The sequence below is a fragment of the Plodia interpunctella genome, chromosome 29 (assembly GCF_027563975.2).
Source record: "Plodia interpunctella isolate USDA-ARS_2022_Savannah chromosome 29, ilPloInte3.2, whole genome shotgun sequence".
NCBI classification, from domain to species: Eukaryota; Metazoa; Arthropoda; class Insecta; order Lepidoptera; family Pyralidae; genus Plodia; species Plodia interpunctella.
In genome coordinates this window covers 644,634-672,067 of record NC_071322.1, presented here as the reverse complement: position 1 = coordinate 672,067, position 27,434 = coordinate 644,634, and the positions used below count along the sequence as shown (strand labels likewise).

The 27,434-nt window shown below is 36.7% G+C and overlaps 1 protein-coding gene across 7 annotated transcripts in view; it reads right to left on the bottom strand.

Annotated features, from left to right (window-relative positions):
• Positions 1 to 27,434, bottom strand: part of LOC128682244 (lachesin-like) — a 107,938-nt gene that overhangs the window by 13,867 nt on the left and 66,637 nt on the right. For 5 of the 7 annotated variants that reach the window (XM_053766867.1, XM_053766873.1, XM_053766868.1 and 2 more), the window contains one exon: positions 397 to 495. In XM_053766867.1, coding sequence (XP_053622842.1) covers positions 397 to 460 — 64 coding nt within the window. In that variant the 5' untranslated portion in view covers positions 461 to 495. Of the gene's footprint in view, positions 1 to 396; positions 496 to 615; positions 736 to 27,328; positions 27,350 to 27,434 lie in introns of those variants that run through there. The other 2 variants (XM_053766871.1, XM_053766870.2) reach the window with 2 other exon arrangements.

Sequence of the window (27,434 nt, the reverse complement as noted above, 5' to 3'; positions counted from 1 at the left end):
GTGACTACATTGTGCAATGGAAAACTATAATATTTTTTACTGAAATTCTTTATTTAGTGTGGCATATTAATCTGTTTAAATATTTTTCTAATTTTCTCTAAGAAATAAAAGATGTTAATAAAAATGTGAGGTGGCGCTAGTGTGCGGGTATTAATTGCCATAAGTGGTCCTCAGATCGTATCGACCGCTGCGGCCTGGCGCTGTCATTACGATCCGTCAATTTTCATGACGAAGGAATCATTTCCAAAATCAATCATTCATAAAATTGACTACTACAGTACAGATTAATTATTTTAAAGTCACATAGTACTTAAAACTAATTCTTGTCTTTGCTAAAATTTGAAAAATTGTAACACCAGCGCGGCCGCAGCGGACGAAACGCTAATGGGAACTTACTTCTGTTATTCTGCGCGTGCGCCGTGAGGGCCACGGCGGCTAGTACCAGCCAGGCTGTCTCCATGCTATTCAGCCGCCAGGGTATCGCTCAACACACATCTGGTGACAAAGAGAAGGTAGATTAATGGGTGTGAAGGCATTGCTTAATATATGTTTCAATTCAATTCAGCTCAAATCATTTATTGTGTACATAAAATTAGTATACATGAATTGACACACTGGAATTATGACCGTGATCACCGCCTGTGATCGAAAGGTTGATTCCCAGGTTAGATTCCTACTCACGCCACATTAGTTTGTATACCAATCTGACTCATGTATAGTAGTTTTCAATCTGACTCATGTATAAAATTAGTTCATATAAAATTTAAATTTCAAATGGATACAATTTCTATTATTGATAATTTATGTAATATCATAATAATATTATAATAAAAACGATAAAAAATACGTTTCAATACATAGATATAACTTACGATGGGTTGTACTGTCAATTTTGACGTTGACGTTGACGTGCGCAGATAAACGCAAAGTACCAACGCCATTTTGTCTAAACGTCAGCGGCGCGCCGGTTAAAATCAACGTAAAATTTGACGGTGCAACTCACTCTAAAATTTCTTCTGTAAATGGTCGAATCATGGATTGAGTAACTACTAATTCCATGGGTCGAATAGAGTTAATCTGTCTTTCTTTCTCTAGCCGTCATTTAAGCGTCATCCTGACTTCTTTTGGGTCTTCTGGACACTTCTTGGCTTCAGCTATCCCATCCATCTAAACCCACTAATCTTATCGTAGGTATATATAATAAAACTTTGAGAGCTTTGTCTGTACATAAATTATATTAAGAAAAATAATTATGGTGTGTTTTATGGGCCTATTAGACGCCAAAACGACTTTTTTAGAATATTTGTCTGTCTATGTTTGCTCGCACATCACGCAAAAACTACTAGATGGAATTTGATGCGGTTTTCACAGTTGCATAGAAGATGGTCTAACTTAAAATCTCGTATAGGTTTCATCGCGATACGTTGCTTAGAACCCGAGATATCGACAACAAAGTTATGAGCGAGCGCACGATATAAACTCGGGCGAATTTGTAGGCGAAATCTAGTATATTTTATAAATTTATTCGGGGACTTTAAGCTTAATTGGTGCCACTTAGCCATCTGTCGGATAGACAGTCAATCTGTATGTAATTGAATTACGTTTTGAGAGGATTATTTTCTGGTTGCGAAATACGCAGGGTTGAACAACTAGGGTGAAGCTGTGGCGACTCACTGTAATTATGACCGTGATCACCGCCTGTGATCGAAAGGTTGATTCCCAGGTTAGATTCCTACTCACGCCACATTAGTTTGTATACCAATCTGACTCATGTATAGTAGTTTTCATCGACCACCACTTGCTTCCGGTGAAGGAGAACATCGTGAGGAAACCTGCGCACTGGTGGACAGTTTAGTTCATGTTTATCTGCCACTAAATGTCGGTACGTAGTCGCAAGTCTTGTCAGGTGTCTTAAGGAAGTCTTAAGTTTCGACGACCTCGGTGGCGCAGTGGTAAAGTGCTTGTTATTTTTCTTAATATAACCGAGAGGTCCCGGGTTTGAACCCAAGTCGGGTCATGCTGGAAAATGATCTTTTTCTTTCTAATGATTGGCCCGGGTCTTGGATGTTTATCTATATATGTATTTGTTATAAAATATAGTATCGTTGAGTTAGTATCCTATAACACAAGTCTCGAACTTTGGAGCTAGCTCGATCTGTGTGATTTGTCCTAATATATTTATTTATTTATTTACTTGAATAAAATTTGACACGAGTATTATAAGTATATAATGATGAACAACTAGGATTGACGACCTCCGTGGCGTGGTGGTCGCCACGCCCGCTATCTGTAGGTCCTGGGTTCGATCCTCAGCGCGGGCAATTGATCCTATATTTTGGTTGTGTTGTGTCCCTTTCTGAGGTTGTGTTTATCGGACCCGCGACACAAGCTTTGTGGGCCGTTGAGTATTATCAATGATATTTATTTTTTATTTTAGAACATAACGGCTCCTACACTAATGGCGAATTCAGATGCCAACGCGAAAGAATATTGAATTGCATTGCGTGTTTTGTGAGCTTTTGCTGGTAAACCAGCCAGCAATGTAGGTACGTTGAAACTGCCAAAGTCTATATAACATTACTATAAAAGCATATGTTGTACAGCATGTAGGGTACGTGTAGGGTATGTCGCCTCGCGTGTTAGGTCCGTTTATTTTGGCGTCACAGCTCCGAATGTGTCGGAGCTGTGACGCCAAAATAAACGGAATTTTTAAAATTCGTTTCGTTAATTTTATATTGTGACGTCTTTGGTAATACTTTTGTTGCTTATTGCCTTAGTCGCCTCTTACGAAATCCACAAAATGGTCCTGTATTCTAGGGCGGCACCACACATAAGTGAAAGATTATAATGACGTGTGACAAGTCTATTAAACAACCAAAAACTCAAGCTAATAGCCGTGTCAATATTTCGTAACCAAAAAATCGACAAACACATCGCTCCTAATCACCACCTTTTTAGGGGTTGAAAAATTGTTATTTCACCCTCGCAAATAAATAAATAATCGCCTGAATAACAAGCGACGCCCTTAAATATCTTGTTTTGTGATTGATTGGGTAGTTGTTAAGGGGTATAATGCGATTTGTTTTTTATTTTTTTTTATTTTATGAATGCGATTACTTTTTGGTATAACAGAAGCTGAGAGATTCCTTTGTCACCTTGTTATATATATGTGAAATGACTATTATAATATGTTATGAATATTAAACTATGTATTGCTAAGTTTGGCAATAAAGTGATTTGTTATTATTTATTTGTCCAGAGGCATAAACTTTTGGTAGCTTAATATTTTTCAAAAATTTGCTTATTTATTCATTTGATTAATACGAGTATTTTTATAATATAATATTAATATGTATTTAGATAAGAATTTAGTTCGCAAAAAATATAATAATATTTATAACATATTTGCTTGTAAGTCCCTTATTTCGAGATGCTCCGTCTAAGAACGAACGATACTTTTTTAAATCTTAGCAAAGAGTTTTTATGTCAACATTTTATGAATAAAATTAATTTCAGGAGATAAAATATGTTATAACTGCTTTTACAAGTAATAGGGAGTATTACTGCACATTTATCCCGCCAGAGTACAGCACTGTATGTTAGATACACAAAAGCTTTGCCGCCTTTTGCTATGTCCATTAAAACGTATATTTTAGAGTACTTTTTATTAATCCTTTCATTGTGTAAGCATTCGTTTGGGAAAATATACAACAATGTTATTGCTAACTGGTGTCAGATTTTATTCAAGTCGCTTGAAGGCCTTCTGACGTGACTTTTACGACTACTCACCGCCATCTAGCGGCAGGTAGCCGCATACACACTAGGGAACTAAACTGTCCGCCAGTGTGCAGGTTTCCTCACGATGTTTCCCTTCGCCGGAAGCAAGTGATGGTCGATGAAAACTACTATATATGAGTCAGATTGGTATACACATGTGGCACGAGTAGGATTCGAACCTGGGACGGGGCGTCTTAACCATTACACCACCACCGCTTAAGAACTAGTACCCGTGGGCATAATATTATGAATATCCATGCCCTTAATTCCCGTTTAGCTTCGTCATCGATTTTAGGGTGGGTGTAGACGCCGAACTATTTCGTGTTTCATATTAAATATCATATTTCTATTTGATTTATTGCCAAATTTGCCAATCATACGCCACATATATATATATATATATATATATATATATATATATATATATATATATATATATATATATATATATATATATATATATATATATATATATTTACATTTTTCATGTTTTGTATTGACAATCTATTATAAAACTCTTGCGTTACTGACTGACTGAAAGACAACGCACAGCCGAAACTACTGGGCGTAGAAAGCTGAAATTTGGTGAGTAGCTTCCTAGGACAGTGTAGGGGAGCACTAAGAAGGGATTTCCCGAAATTCCCACGGGAAACGGGTTTCTACTATGAAAGAGAATTGAACCATAACACAGTAGAAAAAAACACACTTAAATGTCTTTATATATAATCTTTTTTTCTTTATAAGTAGTTAGGTACTATCCAAAGACCATATTAAATAAATATTAATGAGTTGCCACCCCGACTATATGTAGTCGGCGCACTCACCCCACCCCTTGTAAGAATCAATCACACATGCAGCGAAGCATACGGGCCGGCAAAACGCCCTGTTTTAGCCTGGACGTAAACCAGGGTGCCTTTCGTCCCGGGCAAAATCTATTGTTCCCGTGGGATTTCCAAAAAATCTGTATTCCATTGTGGCGCTAAATGCACGTTTTAGAACTTTGCAATAATAAAAACACTAGATGGCGCTGTGTGTATTTTGAACGCGCTACAGATATTATATTTCAAAGAATTTAACACGAAGAAAAATCAGTTCCCAAGGGGATTTAAACGGCGAAGACGCGGCTAAACGGTATAGAAATAAAAGTTGGTACACGATTTATGACATCCAAAATTCAAATTCAAATCATTTATTCAGAAATTGGACCTTCACAGGCACTTTTTCTCGTCAATCTTTATATTTATAGTTATTTCTCACAAGCTACAAACTACTGGCATTTCGGAACGACCACTGCTGAGAAGAAATGCCGAAAGAAACTCATTTGAACAGTGTTGGTCCCTATCATGCCAGATCGGCTTACCATTATTGTTTCTTACAATGTTTTTTTCTAATAATATATAAAAGTACATAATGTACATAGTCAAAAGGTATATCAAAACAGGTTATGATTGTGATCCGAGTGCTGATTATAATATAATTAAAAGCACAATTAACTTACATGAAAATATATGAGAAAATCTGTTTCATAGGGGGTCAAAAGGTCACTTCCAGTCGGACCATTGCCCATGCGCACACAAATAGGTAGGGGGATTAATTGCGCTGACGGCTTACGAGCGACATGGAGCGAGTCAAATGTCATCTTCATATCAGGTACCTATTTTACACGTCAATAAACAAATTGTTCGCCGCGAACTTAGACCTCACGAACACAATAATTTCTTGATGAGTTTTTTTTACAAAACTGTGAATATTTCAAAAACGACTTAACCGATTTTGATGGCCCACGAACTTATAAATTCTATTGACAGATCCTACATACCTTTCGAATTTCATCAAAATCATATATAGATAAACATCCAAGACCCGGGCCAATCAGAAAAAGATCATTTTCCATCATGACCCGACCGGGGATCGAACCCGGGACCTCTCGGTTCAGAGGCAAGCACTTTACCACTGCGTCACCGAGGTCGTCAAATGAATAAATGATTTGATTTTGATCTTGAAAAATACGCAACGGGTTTTTTATGCGAGTTTTTTTAATAGATAGGTTTGGCTTAGGTAGGTATATAATATTATTACAGTTTTAAACCGAGATTAGCCGCTAGTAAAATACAGAATCTTAACCTGACTAATATTATAAATGCGAAAGTAAGTTTGTTTGTCACCTCTTCACGCTCTATCTACACAACCAATCTTCTTGAAATTTACCTTTGAAATGTACCTTTCATGCCGGAAAAATAAAAGCTAGTTATAAATACACCACGTTACAGATAATAACAAAAACCTATCTAGCATCCGAAGGTATAAATATTGAAACAGTTGTTAAAGCCCTCACCGCACACAAACATTTGTACATATTAGTAGAGGAATGCAATTTTGGACCCGCCCTTACACACAACCCTCTCGGGGATCAATCACGCGGTAGTTCGGGGGTGAATTGATATAACATGACATTGCGTGAAGCGAAAATTAAAAAGTTTTTTTTTTTTTTTACAATAATGTCATTTTTGCCACAGCTTTTTCAGTCTGACAAAAAACCCATGTCCTTGTTGTTAACCGTCCTTCGTTAGGAGCCGATGCTCAAAACTAGTGGCCAGTTGCGGCTTCGCTCGAGCTGCCTAATAAATTACACACATAAACCTTCCTACACACAAAAAATTCGACACACAACAAAATATGTTGCAAAGTTTTAAAGATCTAAGCATACCACTAGAACAGACAGCGGGAGCGACTTTGTTTTATACTAAGTGAGTAGTAATAATGGTGTAGTGTTATAGAAATGTCTTCGTCATTTTAAGGACAATATAAAAAAATATATATTAATCAAAATTAGTCGCAAATCCAAAAGTAAACCCAAACAAAATAGTTCTGAGAACAAAACAAATAATTCCAACACCAAAATTTTTTAAACCACCTAATCAATTTTCACGCTAAATCGGCCACCCCTCGTGTGGGGTGCGGAGGGTGAAAAGGTTAAGGAATCATTGGAGTGCTATTGTAACGGATGCGTGGTATTTGTTAGGACATGGCAAAACTGAGTTTGAATCCCACTGGTATGGACGGATCGTGAATAATATAATATATAATAATATAATATCTTTATTCATCTCACACAATTTTTACTAGAGGTATTATCCTTAAAACTAAGAACAGTTTCCTTAATGCTAGAAATTGTGAGAGAATGGTGTCCGAGATAAGTTTCAAAGAAACTTGTAATACAGATCACCAAGAAACACACAAAGTTCGAGTAGAAAACTAAAGTATGCTAGTTTGGATAATGATTGACTTGTTGATGTGCCAGAACATATGAGAATCAAAACTTACTTAAACAAAGAAAATATTTTAAGTTACTTTGTTACAAACTCGGTTATATAAGAACGAGGAGTAGTGTTGTGTGTGTGTGTGTGTGTGAGTGTGAGTGTGCGGACGGGGTGTATTTCGTGGATGTAGTGGTAAAAATAATAATAATAATGTTGAGTGTAGTAAATAGCTGAATAAATAGATGAAATAAATGAATAAAATAAGTTAATGTATAACTATATGTTCAAACTTTAGATCTTTGCAGTACAGAAAAACGAAAACATTGAGTTACAATTTGGAATTAAATTGAAGATCAGTCAGTATATTATTTTAATGGAGTAAGAAGCTTTTCAGTGTCATCATAATTAAGGGTTTTTAAATAGTTGGATACAGTACCCTTACAACTGTATTTTGGCAATGGGTCATCTACCCATTAGAGTTTTATTAAGATGGTTATAGAGAAATGGGCCAAGAAAAGGAAAGAAGTTATGCATACGAATGGTACGGAAAGCTTGGTTTTGACACACAATGTCTGCTCTACGGCGGTTCAAAAGGTCTCGATTAAACACTAGTTGGGAGTGTTGCAGAAGAATAATTTGGAGAATGAAAGTTTGTCTAACGGTCAAAACATCCCACTTCCTGTAAAGTTCTACAGTAGGATACAGGTAGGGTAAACCGAGTCCAACCTTAAGAAGCAACCGTTGTGTTCTCTCTAATTCAAGGATATGACATTTAGCGGCACCACCCCATGATTTAATACAATATTCTATTATAGACTGGCAAAGAGCATAATAAACCATTCGAACTGTTTTGAAGTCAGCTACGCGTCGCAGATTCCTAAATACATAAACCAGTTTACGCAGCCTGCCAACAAGGATGTCTATATGCGGTTTAAAATTAAGTGTCCGATCAACGATAACGCCTAAGTATTTGATGCCACAAGCTCTCTCTATCGCCGGACAGCAACACGAAGGTGATATACCAGCACACGAATGGGCTTTGATGGTGTATGAATCGTGGGGGAGGAAATCAGTTCTAAGTGCATGGGTTAAGAGTTTGGTTTTACTGACGTTAATAGTCAACGAATTAGCCTGTAGCCACGAACATACAGCATCAAATCCATTTTGGGCTTTAGTAAAAACATCCTGCCACGAAGAACCACTAAAAAAGAGAGCTGTATCATCGGCGTACGTTAAAATTTGACAGCCAGGTAATTGCAAATCGCACAGACCATTAATATAAACTAGAAACAGCGTGGGGCCAAGGACGCTGCCCTGGGGGACCCCATAAGTTACAGGTAGTTCATCACTGATCCACTGGCCTATCTTAACACGCTGCTTTCTGTTTGTTAGGTAGCTAGAGAATAGTTTTAACGCTAGACCTCTAACTCCCATCTGTTCTAGTTTGGTCAACAGGAGGGGAATAGAAACTGTGTCGAAAGCTTTAGCTAGATCAATAAACATTGTAAGTGACTTTAAATTACTGTCAAGACTTTTTATTATTAAATTAACAAGGTCATGTACAGCGTTATCAGTAGATAACCCCGCTTGGAAGCCGTATTGCGATTTTGAAATTAGATTATGTTTTCGTAGGAAATGTAAAAGGCGTTTATTCATGACTTTTTCGAGTATTTTTGAAAAAACGGTTAAAATAGAGATAGGTCTATAATTATCAACACAGTCTCTTTCCCCAGCCTTATGAATTGGTTTTATTAGTGCCACCTTGAATGCCTCAGGGAATGTCCCAGTTGAGAGTGCCAGATTACAGATATGGGTTATCAGGCTTGCAAAAACATCAATATACCTTTTGAGTATGTATCCAGAAATCTGGTCAATTCCTACAGCGCATGTGTCTTTTAGGTTTCTTATTATTTGTGTAACTTCATCCACGTCAGTAGGGAAAAAAACACATGAGTGAATGGGAGGTGGTGAAAAGGACATGTTATTTGCTCTGCTATTAGTGTTATGTAGTAATGGCACCTTCTCAGCTAGTTTCTTGCCAACGTTAGCGAAATGTTCATTAACTTGATTAATACTATCGATTGGATTTTCCGAAGAGATGAGATTAGGAGAGTGGTCACAAGATTTTTTAATACCTCCTATTGATTTAATGACACCCCAAAGTTGCTTTTTATTACCCTTAGCTTTATAAAGTTCTTGCTTCTCGTAACTCCTTTTGACTTTTTTAAGAAGTGCATTGCAGAAGTTTCGGTACCTTTTGAAAGTTAATCTCAGGATGTCATTGTCAGGTTCTCTTTTTAGTTTTTTATGCAAATTATCCCTATTTTTCATAGATCTCAATAGCCCCTTAGTTATCCATGGTTTAACGATCAATTTACGTCTAGGAATTTTACCAGACCGAGTGTGAGCTTTAATTGCAGAGTTCAATTGAGTTATAAAACAATCTGCAGCATCATTAACATTATAAATTTCAAGAATTTGTTGAAAATTTGTGTTACTTATGGTTCTATCCAACCCATTGTAGTCTATCCGATGTCCAGTATTTTGTGAATAGTTTATTTTATTATGTATATTCATATATAAACCAACACACTCGTGATCCGTGATAGAAGTTTCAAAAACAAGACAGGTAGCATCTGATTTAGTTTTAATCATCATGTGATCAAGGCACGTGCCTGAGAGAGGGCGAGTGATAAGAGTGTGACATGGCAAAAGAGAATGGCTAGCCAGTATATCCAGATAATCGTTAGAATATTTATTAACGGAACAAGGTTTAATGTCTATGTTTATATCACCACAAAGGATTATATTTCTGAAAGAGGAAAGTTTACATAAGAGATTATTTAACGATAACAAGAATTCGGAAACATTGGTGAATTGCGGAGGTCTATAAATGGCAACAATACAGGTATACTGATTAGGTTTAACTACTATACAATTAGCGTCTACTAGCGGTGGCTCTTCGTGTGTTAAGTTAATTTGTTTCTTATAATAGACAACTACACCTTCGTTTTGGGTGTGATTTCTAGTAGTTGCAATATAATTATAGCCATCGAAGTCTTCAAATGATTTAAGTGAATTAAGCCAGCACTCCGTCATAACTATAAAATCCCAACTGGTAGCAGATCTATTCAAAAGAGTAATGAAACTATTGAAATTGTGATTAATGCTTCTAATATTCTGACAAATAAGCTTAAGAGCTGAGTTATTATATTTTTGAACATGATGATTAATGTTATCAATGTCACACATATACGCGTCAGCAACCGATATCGAATCCAGTCCTAGGCTAATAGTATTCATGGTATCGTTATCCATCTTTCACCGAACGAGAGAAACCAAAGGAGTTTCTCTCACTCAGCAGAACAACAATAAAAATATTTATACGTTTATTGAAATTATAACCCAGGACTTGGCCGACAGAGGCTCGCGACACGCATACGGCGACATAAAATAGAGATAAGTTCTTGAGAAATGTTAAGTGAAAATCATTTATAAAGTGTGAATTTGAGAGGTGTGTGTCTTGTATGTAATCGAGTTTGTAATTACAGAAATACTTAAGAATAAAAAATAAAATAAAATAAGAAAAGTATAAAAACAGTTGAACATGTAACACACGCCCGTTAAGCAGACGAGGCGTGGGGATGGAGACTAGTCACAAGGTACCAGTGACAGCTAAGAGGTCGGATTCATCCTTTATGATAGCTGGTTTACCAGCATCCTCTTTTTTGACATATAGTTTCCCGTGGGAGGTCCAGGCCACAGCAAGCCTCTTGTTGCGAACGTTTTCACGTGCCAAGAAAAAAAGGTGTCTTGTTTTAGATGTCAATGACTCAGATAGGTAGACAGTCTGTGTAGGTCCTGGTAGACGAAGATGTTCCGAATTGAGAGTCTGTTCCTTTTGATGTCTCTTAGCTTTGTTGAAGGACTTAAAGCATGAGACAAGGGACTCCTTCCTAAGGGCTGTCGTAAGATCCACTACGATAGCTTCTGACTTCGTCCTGTGGATATTATTGAACTCTGTATCTAAAAGAGGCTTTTCCATACCCACGGTGACAGAGATGTCCTTAACCATTCTGATAAGGGACTCCTTGTTTTCATCTTTTTGCTTAGGTATATTGCGGATTTCGAGCGAGCCCCTCAATGAAACAGCTTGAAGGATTTCCAACTTCTCTTCTAAGCTAGAGATACGATTTCTAAATGTATTGTTTTCTCGTTCTAAAAGGTTAATTTTTGAATATAATTCGTCCTGCTTATCGGACATATTTTTAATAATTTTTTGATTCTCTAGATTTTGATTTACTATGGTAAGTAATGTGTTAGAAATAGCTTCAAATTTGGCCTCGAGCAGTTCCATCATGCATGTATCGGGGGCTTTTGACAACGGATCAGCCACTGTTACATCGTCAAAAGTGCGTTTGTGACGTTTCGTAACATTAAAATAGTTCTCCTCGGTGTTAGAGTGGATTGTGGAGTTTAGGGCTGAATCAGAGTTATAATGCTCAATGTTGGATTTATCAATAATAGGTAAGAGATGAGACGACGGCGGCGGCGAACGTTTGACAGACATTATGTACAATATTGGCAGATAAAAACAGCTCCACGTAAATATTAAATCAGTCAGATAGAAAATCCCACCGACCGTTGATGACGATAAGTTGCACAGGTGAATATTATACTGTACCAGGCTCACATATATCCACAGAGATCACAACACAAGATTCCACCGATAAGCTAGTTCAATAATGCGTATAGTTGCTGCGTATGCGATGAGGGGTCAACTGTACTGGGCATCGATCGACGAGTTGGTACAACGGAGCTTTCCGTCCACTGTAAGAAGACTTGCCGGCCAGTGGAACAACAAGAGAAATATGTCTATCTCACCGCACCCACGTAGTAAATGTAGTCCTTTTTCGCTCTTGCTCGTAAGACGGTGTCACACACTGTTCATATTGTGCTTCAAGTAACTTATGTACTCCTATTTTTACGAACGAATTTGTGATTAGTTAAATTCTCAAATATAATTTAGAAAAAAAGAAATAATGTCTTAGGCACGTCTACTCTCGTTAGAGGTCCGGAGGGAAGGGGATGAGAAGAATTATAATTATGATAAGTTTTTTTTACAAAAATGTCACTTTATGACTAGCTTATTATACTGTCAAAGTGACAATTGTGTCAGGGAATCTTGCAAATCAATTTTGAATCAGATATCTCCAATCGATTGAGCACACGAATTTTGTACACACGTTTAGTTTGGACGACAATGCATTATTATGATAAGCATTACCTGATGGTGCACTCAGGAACGGCTCCAGACGTGGAAACTGAACGGTTTACTACACACATTGAAAGCAATGAGATCTCTCTGACAATGACAATAAAAGCTTGTGTCAATAATGATATTTATGTAAAAAACTTATATTTTAAAATATGAATTCAAATAGTTTTTTAAGTAAACTTAACGGCTACTTGGCATCAAAGCCGACCCCGAAACAAGCAACGCGTGGATTTAAACAGAGAAAAATAAAAACACGTATCCCGTTTTATGAATCTCTGTTTGTCTATCCAACAATACTCCGGGAACTACTATTTAAACCGTTCCCACATCGGGTTTAAATCCGACGGGGATTATTTTAACAAATCCGTTTAATGTATTTTATTATTATTAATAAGTGACGTTACAAGCAAAAGGTTACCACCACTGGGAAGATTCTAGTTTATCTGAGATTTTGTGAAAAAATGTGGAAAATTGTCATTTTGCGTACCTGTTTAATTGATTTTTAAGCAAAATGCAAAGGACTACGTTTTCGTTACAATAATTGTCTCTAAATCGTTTACAACACAAGAAAATTTCAATTTGTTTAGTAACTAGAGCTCTATTACAATTTAAACTTTCAATGCCTGTTTCCCAACAAACAGATTTTTGTAAGTGTGAACTTTGAAATTTTTCCCCAATAAAATATGTGGATAAAGTTAATTGTTTTTTTTTTATATTTAAATACAGCCTTAAAACTCAATACCAGCCAAGTGGTATCCAAACGCTTGGGACGCCACATACTGTGCATTAATTAATTAATTGATTTATTGATTAATTAATTAATTGATTTATTGATTAATTAATTAATTGATTTATTGATTCATTAATTAATTGATTTATTGATTAATTATTTGATTGATTTATTGATTAATTAATTAATTGATTTTTGTACATAACATAACAATGTAAATATAAAAACAAATAGGATTTAAAGTACAATGGTACTACTTATTTCAATAGAGAATTCCTTTCAGTAAACTTTTACTGATTGAATCCTGTCAATATGCAGTTTTTGTTGAAACGGAATTTGTTTTTAATTGTACCAAATGGAATAAATGGCTAATATTTTTAGTTTTTTTTTTGTTTTGTTTATAATATAAGCATAGATCTATAAACAATAACTTTAAAAAAACAATATTTTCAAATGAAATGAAAGTTGCGCCAACTGTCTGTCTCGTAAGGGATAACGTAGTGATGTTGTATATCAGTATCGACAATAGACGTTTAAGATCACATTATGCGTGCCAATGTATGCCGACGACTGTACAAAGTGTAGACGAAAAAGTAGGAAAGAGGACACTGGGCTCCGACGCTCTACGGCTGAGGAAAAAACCGGGAATACGCTCAGATATGAGAGACTATGTATAGATTAGTATTGACGTAAATTGTTACAAAACGATTTACCTTTTAATAAACTAGTTCAGAGTTCAGAATACTTGCTATTTATTAACGGCAGTTAATTAAAATGCTGATTCTGTGATGGCTGTGTTTAGGCTTTAGGTACTGTCAACAGAACAAACCGCTTCGTTGCAAAATGCCCCTTTCGCAAAATGTCAATTACGCAAAATGTCCCCTTTGCAAAAGATTGCTTTTGCAAAATGTCCCTTTCGCAAAAAGTCAATTATGCAAAATGTCATTTTCGCAAAATGTATATTACGCACAATGTCCCTTTTGCAAAATGTTGCTTACGCAAAATGTCCCTTTCGCAAAATGACAATTACGCAAAATGTCCCTTTCGCAAAATGTCCTGTAATTCCTAAGTTGCGTATGACGTGAATGCAAAAGTATGTTTGCGTCTTTCCGCATATAAATCTTTAGCACGTCCCGCCGATATCGTTTTTGACAGCACCAATGTCGAGTTAACAGCACTTGTTGATCGTACATTTTCAATTTACTGACGTGCGCTCAGTTTGGACATGTTTAATTAAACATTTCGATCGAACTAATTTATAAATTGACTGAATTTTGATCATGTATCTTATATTATACTTATGTGTATTGAATGATTTTTATACGAAGTTTTAATGTTTTTGTTTTAATATTATATCCAACTAGCGGCTTCACTCGTGTAATAACATGATTATGTGATAAAATTATCTACTTCTATATATAAAACTCTTGCGTTACTGAGTGACTGCCCGACCGACTGACAGACAACGCACAGCCAAAACTACTGGGCGTGTAAAGCTGAAATTTGGTGTGTGGTGTGCAGTTTCTAGGACAGTGCAAGGGAGCACCAAGAAGGGATTTCCTTAAATACCCACGGGAAACGGATTTCTACTCAACCAAACAATCTCGGTGGCGCAGTGGTAAGGTTCTTGCCACTGAACCGAGAGGTCCCGGGTTCGATCCCCGGTCGGGTCATGATGGAAAACGATCTTTTTCTGATTGGCCCGGGTCTTGGATGTTTATTTATATATGTATATATTATAAAATATAGTATCGTTGTGTTAGTATCCCGTAACACAAGTCGCGAACTTACTTTGGGGCCAGCTCAATCTGTGTGATTCGTCTCAATATATTTATTTATTTATAAACCCAGGCCCTCCAGGGAGCTTGCCATCATCTCTTAACGCGGTCCACTCTATGACCTAAACTGAACTGCATCGCAAATTCGTACAAACGACTTAATTTTTTGTATGAATGCGATTCATTTCAGGTGCCTAAATTGAATTGAATTTGCATTGGAATCGTTCTGTAAAAATTAATGGTGGTCTGCTGATAGCGGGCGGGCGTGGGCACCACCCGGGATACGCCATGACGGTTGTCAGACAGAGAAATATACTAACCTTTTACAAATTGTTGTCAGTTGTAAATTTAAATTACAAAAATTAATTGTTCTGTACTACTGGCAATATCATTGTAATCACAACACTAAGTTGTTCGCTTCAATGCAACGGCTTTTAAATGTTCTTTTCACTTTGTTTTACGCTGTGTTAGGAGGCAGACATTATACCTACCATCCAAGTCATTTATTGGAATATACGTTTCAACGTATTTTTTTTAAAACTCTTTTGTTTTTCTTTTCCTTTCTTTCGCCTATAAACCTATTATTCTACACAAATATACCTAATAAAATCGTATTGCACAGTTACATACACCCCATTCCTGACCTTAGCACGCGACCCTTCATACAACGAGTATAGATGTCACGAGACACGCGCCAGGTATAGAAAAAAAATGTGTTCTTGGGGTTCGACCCCGTGGGAGATTCTGTAATGGTGAATAGTTGGCGCTAGTTTTGATAATTCCATTATGTTTTTTTGGCCGGAATAGGTAGATATTTAAAAAAAAAATTGTTTTTTTCGACCGGGAGACTAATCTTTGCTATTATTATAAAGAGATAAGCGTTTGTGAGTTTGTATGTTTGAGGCGGATAATCTCCGAAGCTGCCGAACCGATTTCAAAAATTCTTTCAATATTAGAATGGTACATTATCCAAGATTGCTATTGGCTATATTTTATCTTAAAATTCCTACGGGAGCGAAGCCCCGGCCATCATCTAGTGAAATATATAGGTAGGTACTTAAGGTGAGTGCAACGTCAAATTTGACGTTGACATTTAACCGGCACGCCGTTGACGTTTAGACAAAATGGCGTACCTACTTTGTGTTTTTCTATGTCAAATCAAATCAAAATCAAAACATTTATTCAGAAATTGGGCCTTCACAGGCACTTTTTCACGTCATATTCTAAATTAAATGATATTGTCCAAAGCTGCAATGCACACGTTAAAGTTAACGTCAAAGTTGCCGGTGCAACCCACCCCATTATTAATAACTACTAATTTATTTTCAAGAATTAATTTGTCGGAAAAATTTATTAAAATCGAATTTGATACAGTGAATATCACCTATATTCAGAACTTTTACGGTATGATCAGTAATGGTTCTCTTGAAGAAAATTTACAAAATGTTTTAACAGATTACGTTAAACTGCCTAAAAATTTGTAGTAAAAAGAATTGGATATAATAGTGGACTAAAAGGAATTTTGTGGCCACCGTTTTCGGTTTAATCAACTTGCGACTACGGCCGCGCGCGACGGTCGCGAGTCTCGGCAGCGGAGCCAAAATTTTTATTCTATTTTAACAAGTAAAAATGAATAACAAGTGTAAAGCCTGTGATACAGCGATATATGATATCTCCTTTATGGAATGCTCGCAAGATGCCTGTAAGAAGTTATACCATCTGAAGTGCCTGAGCATATCAACCGACAAGTTTGAAGAAATGTCTACGGCTTACAAAGATACCTGGATTTGTCCGGAATGCGTAAGCGTAATCCCGAAGCGGGGCAACTCGGATACTCCAATTAGAGGCAACATCCTGATGAACAAAACATTCACACCGGGAAACTTTGTCAACAATGAACGCGGAAGCCGTCTCAACAAGAATGACATTTCTCTGATGGACATTGATAATAAATTGCTGGAGGAACTAAGGGAGTTTCGCTCGGAATCACAAGCGCGACGTGTCGAGCAAGCAAGCGAGTTTGAGATACTAAAGGATAAACTGGCTAATACAGAAACAGAATTGTTACATCTGAAGCAAATGATGAAGGTAGTCTTAGAAAAAGTTACTAAGGTCGATGAACTAGAATGTAAACTTAAGGACTTAACTGAAAAAAATTCACACTTGGAAGGCCTACTCCAGCATAAAAGAGCCACAGCAACCCCCGTGACTGGAAACATAATCTCCAAATCGAATAATAAACCATTATTTGCAGAGGTAGCAAAACAAAAATCCACACAAGTGTGTGTGGCCACAAAACCAACTGTGGTCGGACCTACGACAGCGGAAGAGGTTGATTTAACTGTGATACCGGACAAAGTAAAGGAAATAGATGGTAAGGAAAATGGAAACAGGAGTGAGGAAAATTGGACAGTCGTAAGCAAAAAAAGGAGTAGGTATCCTAACAGTGACGTCAAAAAAGGAGGAAGCACCAGTGTGGCTGATATCCAAGGTACTGAGCGGAAAAAATATCTTCATGTGTGGAGATTAAGATTGGATACAACAATAGAATCGTTAGAAAAGCACGTTAAAAATGTATGTGGGAAGGATGTACAAGTAAAGATTGATAGAATCAAACACAAAACTGAGAGGGACTATGCATCGTTCATAATAGGAGTTCCCGAGAGTCAATATGTTCAGCTATGTCAACCGGAAAATTGGGCCGTCAACATTGAATTTTGCGAGTGGGTGTGGTTTCGAAAACCAAACCCTAAGTCAAAAAACACATAGTACTATAGAAATTTTTTACCAGAACGTGAGAGGTTTACGTACTAAATTAAACAAATTTAAAACAAATTTGTTGAACATTGACGCGGACCTCATTGCCATCACTGAAACAAGTTGTTATGAAGGAATAGACGATGCTGAAATTGTACCAAGAGGATACACTATACTTCGTTGCGATCGTTCAGACGGACGCAAACTAGGCGGCGCGTTTCTCGTGGCCACACCGCGCTACGAGTTACGTCATATACCGGTCCCGAGAGATGTAAACATCAATGCGCGAGTATTCGACATGGTGTGTGCAGCGGTATATTTAAAAAGTCGTTTTTTATTTCTGTGCTGTGTTATCTATATCCCCCCTAGTAGTAGTGATCAAGAATATATGTTGATGTTTAATATTATTGAAAACTTTTGTAGTACGTTTAGTGAAATAATAGTGGTAGGTGATCTTAATTTATATTCGTGCAATAAGGAAATTACATATTATTTTGAGTATTTTAAGAGCTATTGTGGATTTATTGAGAGCAACAGAATAGGTAACTGTAAAGATCGGCAACTAGATGTAGTTTTAAGTACATTTGAAGAAGAGTGTGTGACAGTGCGCGCGTCCGAGGCGCCGCTAGTACCTATTGACGAGCAGCACCCTGCACTCGAGGCGGAGTTCAGCTTGCGTGTGAGACGGGGAGACAGCGGTGAGTCTTTAAATAGTGGTTTATCATCGCTTAACTATCAATCTCAGCAAAGTTTACAATGGAACTTCTACAAAGCCGATTATACACGGCTATATTTATTAATATCTAATGTAGACTGGACTCCGTTGTATTCTTTAGATAGGGAAAATGGGTTACAATATTTCTATAATACTATATATTCAATTTTAGATATTTGTGTCCCGAGGAAAAAGATAAAATGTTCACAACACTCGTATAGTTATCCAGAATGGTATACGAAGGAAATAATAGCAGAATTAAAGTTGAAAAGTAATCTTCATAAAAAATTTAAGATAAGTAGATTACAGGGGGACTATGAAGCTTTTAGTAGGTGTAGGGCACGGGTAAAGGATATTATAAATAAGTCTTACGATCAATATCAAAATCGAGTCCAAAGTCACCTGCTGGAGGATCCAAAGTCTTTTTGGAATTATATCAAATCTAAAAAAGGACGGAGCTCGAATAAATCGATTTTAGAAAATGGTGTGCCTCTGACGGGAGAGAAGTGTGTCGCGGAATTTGCAAAATATTTCCACTCAGTTTACAGTGCTGGGAGGACAAAGCTTGATGTCCAACACGCAGTCGAGATGGCCGGTGGCGAGAATGGATCAGCGAGAGTTCATATAGGACAGCTGCAAGAAAACGAGGTGATGTTGGCATTAGAGAGGCTCAAACCTAAGCGGTCGGCTGGACCAGATGGTATTCCACCATTCATTTTGAAGGACTGTCGTGCAACACTGACTTACCCACTCTTATATATATTCAACCAATTTCTAGAGTCCGGGGAATTTCCAGATCGCTGGAAATTATCCAGAGTAATTCCAATACCTAAAGGCAATGAAGGCACTAGAATAGAGGGTCACAGACCGGTAGCAGTACTATCAGCCCCAGCCAAGGTGTTTGAGTCGGCAGTACAAGCAAGCATATATGATCAGATCAAGGAGCAAATTTCAGACTATCAACATGGATTCAGACCGGGAAGGAGCACTGATAGTAACCTTCTGTGCTACATGTCTGAGATACAGCCTGCGGTGGACAAGGGGGTGCAAGTGGATGCTGGCTACTTCGACTTCAGAAAAGCTTTTGACTTAGTCGATCACGACATGCTTTTGATAAAACTGGCTGGCTTTGGTTTTACGCCACATCTACTCACTTTCATGGCAAACCACATGAAAAACAGGCAACAATATGTCGAATACGAGGGTTATACGTCGAAGCCGTATTTCACTAATTCTGGGGTAAGTCAAGGCAGTAATATCGGCCCATTAATGTTTCTACTCTTTATTAATGACCTACCCGAGGTCGTTTGTAATGCTGGATGCCTTCTATTTGCGGATGACCTAAAGTTGTTCCTTCCAGTTTTGAATGAAGACGATTGTGAAAAGCTCCAGAGAGACATTGATAGCGTGGTGAAGTGGAGTCAAGATAACAAGCTTCACTTCAATATCGACAAGTGCTCAACGATCACTTTCTCTAGAGCTCGAAAACCAATCCAACACCCATATAAAATTGCAGAGGTTCCAATGACTAGAGTAGCACAGGTGAAGGACTTGGGCGTTTCTTTTAATACAGAATTGAATTTTAAAGACCACATTGTACAAGTCTGTAGGAAAGCTTTCCGGAATTTAGGTTTCGTTCTACGTAACGTGAATAAGTTTAAAAATATTGCGGCTATTAGACTTTTGTACAATTCTTTGGTGCGAAGCCAATTAGAAAGCAACGCCGTTGTATGGTCTCCACACGAAGCCAAATACACCCAAATGTTGGAGAAAATACAAAACAAGTTTGTAAGATATTTGTATTTGCGACAGTACAAAGTGTATCCATTTTACCCGCTTATGTACCCAACGTTATTCGTGCTCGGTATGGTAGGATATAATGAGCTTAAAGTGAGACGAGAAATGGCCATGGTATCGTACATCTTTATGGTACTAAGAGGAAGGATATACAATGCCAGTATCTTAGAACAAATCAGTATATTTGTACCAAACAGATACGTATGGCGTCGTCGCCGGCCGCAGCTGCTAGCTGTGCCGCAAGGGAGAACCAACCTGGTGAAAGAGGCGCCGCTGACGCGGGCATTGCGCACAATTAATATCGTGGCTAATGATCTGGACCTATTTTGTTGCTCTTTGAATGATTTCAGAAGAATTGGACTATATGTGATTTGCTACAGATTACAATAGGCTCATTCTAACGCATTAGGTAATAACCTGTAATGTTAGATGTAAGAAATGTTAATAATAATAATAATAATAAATAATAACTGTAACTATATTATGCATGCAATAGAAAATTAAGTATAAAACTAAAATTCTTTACGTAGCGTAACATAATCTGTCAAAATATTTTTTTAATTTTCGCCATGAAATAAAAGTTATTAATAAAATTGTGTGGTGGCGCTAGTGTGCGCGGATTAATCGCCTTAAATCATTGGTATTTTGCATATTTTGGGGACGCAGACATATTTTAAGTTCAAAATGGCCGAATTATGTGACAATGATAATGCAGTCCGTTGTATATGCAAATAAGAGTGTCAAATCGATGCAAAACCAAGGGCGGTTCTTACCCTCCATAAAGCCTGTGATTAGCTGGGTTCCCAGGACGAGTTTTAATTTTGCTGTGATTAAAAGGGGGTGATAATTGATTTAAATCGGTGTATGATCGTATGTTGGGGTATAAATAAATTTTATAAGATGGTATTCGCAAGCATAGTCGTATAAAATTAATCTATTATTATAAAGTGATAGGTGTTTGTGAGTTCGTATGTTTGAGGCGGATAATCTTTGAAACTACTGAACCGATTTCAAAAATTCTTTCACCACTAGAAAGGTACATTATCCAAGATGCTATAGGCTATATTTTATCTCAAAATTCCCACGAGAGCGAAGCCCTGAACAACATTTAGTATTATATAAAAAAGACTGAATGACTGACTGACATATCAAGCCACAGCCCAAACCTCTGGGTCTAGAAACTTTAAATTTAGCACGTAGGTGCTTTATGTGCTCTAGGGGTGTGCTGCGAAAGAATTTTTCAAAATTCATCCTCCAATGGGTAAAAAGGGGGTTCAAATTTTGTTTGGGGAAACCAGATTAGTTAACTGAAGGGAAAATCACGCGGAAAATTAAAGAGTCTAAATATTTCACTGAAGGGAAAATCACGCGGGCGAAACAGCGGGCAAAAGCAAGTACCTAATAACAATTTTTCTCGACTTTATGATGGTACTAGCAACCCGTCTCTGCTTATAAAATAGGTATATTTTAAGTGACATTTTGACGTCAATAAGTGGCACATTTATTACGGTTTTATCTGAGCGAAGCCGAGACGAACTTCACCTATGTTTTTAAAGTCGGGACTGCCATCTTTAAAAACACAGGTGAAGATGCGACACAACAAATTAATTATTTTGTAAATTTGTGTCAGATTTTATTCAAATCACCTAAGTAAATGCGCCTGACAAGATTTTTACATCGTGTCGCCCAACGGTAATTTTCTCAAAATCTTTTCGTGACAAATTTAAAAATGTACGTCCCACAAAGCCACAACTACTAGCATTAATAAAAATTACTATACGACTCACTGAATAGAGAGTTATCAAAATCAAAATGTTACCTACCCTTTGTTATAAACTTTAACATTTATGGAAAATTTCACATCAATCTCTAAAGAATTTGAATTCAAAATGGCGTCGTTCAAATAGTTTGAAGGTAATAGAATTTTTAAGGTCCAAAATTGGCTCGTCCGCCATCTTAGGAGACATTTATAAGTAATAAGTTGAAACAGGGGGAGATTCTTGCAAGTTTTATGGTATTCTATTGATAAAGTTCGCCCACGTTGTAATAAGTAAAGGAGTTTCGACAATGATTGTAAGATTTTCAATTTATGGGATTGCAGTTTCACTAAACCTGCATTTTCGACGGGATCATAAAGAAAATGTAGCCAATTTTATGAATTTGGAAATGATTTTGGAAATGATTCCTTCCCCAAGAAAATTTACGGATCGTAATCGCAGCGCGGCCGTAGTGGTCGAAACGCCCTGCGAACCACATAGAATCAACTGAATAATAGCAAATAAATAAATATATACGGACAAATCACACAGATTGAGCTAGCCCCAAAGTAAATTCGAGACTTGTGTTATGGGATACTAACTCAACGATACTATATTTTATTACAAATACATAATCAAAATCAAATCATTTATTCAGAAATTAGGCATTCACAGGCACTTTTTCACGTCATATTCTAAATTAAATGATGTTTACCAAAGCTACAAACTACTAGCATTTCGGAACGACCACTGCTGGTCAACAGTGTTGGTCCCTATTATGCCAGAAGGGCTTACCATTTTTTAAATATAAATATAAATATATATACCCGGGCCCGGGCCAATCAGAAAAAGATCATTTTCCATCAGGACCCGACCGGGGATCGAAACCGGGACCTCTCGGTTCACTGGCGAGAACTTTACCACTGCGCCACCGTGGTCGTCAGAATATCTAAATGAAGTTTTCGCTCCAAATGTACTTTAATTAGAGACATTTAATTGTTTAACTTCGACATCACAGCTCGATGTTGTCCGTAAAAGTATTATCGATTACATATAAATCATGATGTCCTTTCTGTCTGTGTGATATATGAACACGCGACGGCACGCGTCTATTCCGGGAGCTGAGGACATTTTATAGAAATATTTCCGTGCTGGCCTCGGAGAAATTCATCCATAAATAAAATAAAATAAAAATCATTTATTGCAGGCATAGCCCATGAAGTGTTAGTAACAGAGGAACTGACGACCTCGGTGGCGCAGTGGTAAGATTCTTGCCACTGAACCGAGAGGTCCCGGGTTCGATCCCCGGTCGGGTCATGATGGAAAATGATCTTTTTCTGATTGGCCCGGGTCTTGGATGTATATATGTATTTGTTATAAAATATAGTATCGTTGAGTTAGTATCCCATGACACAAGTCTCGAACTTACTTTGGGGCTAGCTCAATCTGTGTGATCTGTCCTAATATATTTATTATTTATTTATTTATTTATATAAAAAAAAACTTATAACTATGTTAGTAAGTCTACATTAAAGTTTTTTGACGGTGTATTGTCTTTGGCTAGATGAACGCTGTTTCATAATAGCACTGTCCACGTCCAATCTAGCCGCCACCGTCTTCGTAAAACAAAGTCGGCATCTGTCTGTCTGTTAGCGATAAATTAAAAAAAACTGCTTCACCAATTTCAACAATATATAGTGTGATTGGTGAGGTGTGATTTTCGGTGTGTAATTTATTGTCTTAACATTAGTGAAATCCAATATTTCTTACAGTTTTACCATATCTTTTTAAGTTTTTTTTTTCAATTTTTTGCCATGTACATTATAAACCAGCCTTTTTGGCCGAATCTTGTTAAAGCATGAAGAAGTAGCAAACATACTGTGCGCTTCAACTGAATTACTGTTCTTTAAGTATGAATATTAATGTGCGTGTCTGTTTAAGAGTTCCGAGCTGTGAGAAGGGTGTTCTAATGAAACCAGTGAATGCAGTACATGGAAGTCCAGGTCCATGTATCCAAAACGCAGAAGTACAACTAACAATATTTACGTTGTACAGTTACACAGAATGTATGCAGTTAGCGCCTATATCTAATGACGTGCGGGGAACGACTGAGTCCACCGCACTTCGATACATAAACATTTGCAGCGTCAGCTTTTAGTAGGTACGGTATACAACACACGAGTCCCTACAATACTAACGTACTCTCGTCTTTATAATATTATGGGGATAATAAAAGTAAACAGATTAGTATATCACTATAACTATCATCACTAGCTCACTACATGACTAAGTCACTATCACTACATAGTATAAAACAAAGCTTCCCGTTGTCTATCCTTATGTATGCTTAGATCTTTAAAACTGCGGGCCGCTGTCCTAATGCTAACTAATATTATAAATGCGAAAGTAAGTTTGTTTGTCACCTCTTCACGCTCTATCTGCTCAACTAATCTTCTTGTAATTTTTCATACATGTAGTTTGAAGTATGGAGAAGGACATAGGGCACTTTTCATCCCGGAAAAATAACTGTTCCCGTGGAAAATTTACGCGGGCGAAGCCGCGGGCACCAGCTAGTAATATTCAATTATAATAAAATTCTGAGCGTGATGCAGTCACAGCTTTGTCGAGCGTCCCAGACACCGATGGAGCGAAACTGCTTAAATTGACAGCTGTCAACTGGCGAACCATAGAGCAGAAAAGGAGACTATGGCGCTCAAAGACCTATTAATTCTAGATATAGAAAGCAACATTTAGAAATAGTAGCCCTTTGATGGCGCCCTTTGGGTTCAATGAAGGAGTTTGGTTATAAATACAACGGTCATTCTTCACTAGTTTCTCTGTCTCGCTCTCTATTCTATATTCAAAATGGTGGACAGTCAAAGCAATATCGATTATATATAACTCACGATGTCCCTTGTCTGTCCCTGTGACGTGTAGACACGCGACTGCCACGTGTCTAGTCAGAGAGCCGGGTAACTTTTGTAACAGGCGAATAAATATTGTCATATAAATCGGAATTATTATTATTCTTACATGTTATAAAAAGAAGTCCCCCTGTCTGTATGAACGCAATAAACTAAAGAAAAAAAACTACTGGACGGATTTTTGTACGGTATTACAAATGTGAAAATAACTTTATTTGTTTGTTCACTTCTTCAGGATTTATCTACTTAACCAATCTTCTTAAAATATCGTGGTTATATTGGTCTAGGGTGAAGGACATAAGCCAGTTAATTTAAAGAGTTTTCGGGCAGATTCCCGAACAGACCCACGTTTAAAATTAATCTAAGACCAAGTTCTGTCTTATAATAATCTCAATATTAAATTAACTACGTGTATATACTTGTTACTTTACTTTTGTTTCTTGGATTTATCGGAATGAGACGACTTTATAGTCGATTTTTCTTAACGAAACAAAATATAAAGTCATGAAAACGTATTTTGGATAAAATATGTTCTGTCTCGTTTTATCAAACTCAAACATTAGTAAGATGGAAAGGGATCACAATATATTTCAATTGAAATACGTTTTCATTTCATACTTTGTTAACTTTCTACGAAAATAGGAATTTAAAAAAAATTATAAAACCCGACTCGCGCTCGACCGCACTCATTCACTATACCTAACTATATAACTATATATCTGTCAAAATCAGATCTAACGTAAACAACTTTATAGGGTACTAAAAGTAAAATCGACCTAAGCAAATTATAAACACAAGGGATTTAAAACCTTAGTATTAAGTAATTAAGTCCACTTTGCAACGGTTGATTTAACTAATAGATTCCAGTGTCTGATAATCAAGACGTTGATGTATAGTCGGAGAGGCAGTGGAATTAATTGCTCCACTAATTTCATGATTAAAATAGAGGTCATTGAACTACAAAATAGTTTTTTTATAAAGAAATTGGGCTGTAATTGAAATATATATAAATAATATAAATAAATATATTAGGACAAACCACACAGATTGAGCTAGCCCCAAAGTAATTTCAAGACATGTGTCATGGGATACTAACTCAACGATACTATATTCTATAACAAATACATATATAGATAAACATCCAACATCCGGGTCAATCAGAAAAAGATCGTTTTCCATCATGACCCGACCGGGGATCGAACCCGGGACCTCTCGGTTCAGAGGCGAGCACTTCACCACTGCGCCACCGAGGTCGTCAAATATTTCTTGTAAATCCAACAGCTTATATTTTTATAATTTATTTATGGTGCTTAAAAAACGACCACTATTAAAAAAAAAAAACTGAAAGAATTTTCTGAAAATTACGCTGTCTGTCCTTCCGCCATAAATTCAAGAATTACTGCACGGATTTTCATGCGGATTTCACCAATAGATAGTGCGATTCCTGTGGAAGGTTTAAGTGTATAATATATTATGTTTTTACCAGAGCGAAACTGGGACGAGCCGCTTGTCATTAATAATTCATATCCACTCAAATATTAGTTGTTCAGTAAGTAGTTTATGAAAATATTCAATAGAATTATTTTATGTTAATTAATTTTAATGGCAGTTGTGGATGATTAATTCGTTTTTATATTAACAAAGTTGAAGTAGAATCGATAATAATTATTGTAATAGCAGTATTCAGTGAGATTTGTTTGCTGTTATTACTTGATACCGCAAAAAATGTGAACAAAAGACGCTAGGATATGGCGAGGGCTAATTAACGTAAATTTAAGCCGTTCAATATCCTTCTGTTCTTGTCTATGGCTCAGAGAATTAAAAAAAAAAAGTAAAATGACCGCCATGTTTCCGCAGAAAAAAAATCATACTTCACACTAATCCTAACGAATCCTGCAAATATTATAAATGCGAAAGTGCAAGGGTGTGTGTGTATGTATGTTTGTTAATCTTTCACGAAAAATCTACTGGACCGATTGTTAGGAAATTTTGTACATGGGTATAGAATATAACCTGGAATAACATATAGGGTACATTTTATCCCGAAATTACCACGAGAGCGAAGCCCCGGGGCGCAGCTAGTGTTAATTATACATGCGAATGTATATAAATTTGTTTATTACCCCTTCACGCTTTAGCTGCTCGAGTAATCTTCTTGAAATTTTGCATACATGTAGTTTGATGTGTGAAGAAGGACATAGGGTACCTTCTATTCCGGAAAAATAACTGATCCCGTGGAAAAATTGCGCGTGCAAAGCAGCGGAAAACGATTAGTAAGTATTTATATGAATTTTAAAGTATGTTGGTTAAAAGGCAATTAATTATTGTGATTTTTATATGGATATATGTCTAAAGGGCGGAAAGTGACTTGAAAGAAATGTTACCCTTTGTGGATCCGTGGGCGTCAGCTAGCTTTTATAAGTAATTAAACTATTTTTATAATAATTTCATTGTTATTTCATTCCATTACATACTAGATTTAAAAAATTATAATTCTTAAAAATGAATGCAGTAATGTGAAATAAAACAAAAGAACTTTCATCGAAAATTCATACCGGCGGTAAAAAGATTTAAAATCAGTTTGGATGTCAAATATTTCACAGGCACACACAAAGAAACACAAAAATGTTCACTGCACTTTCAAATTGAACTGTCTGAGCC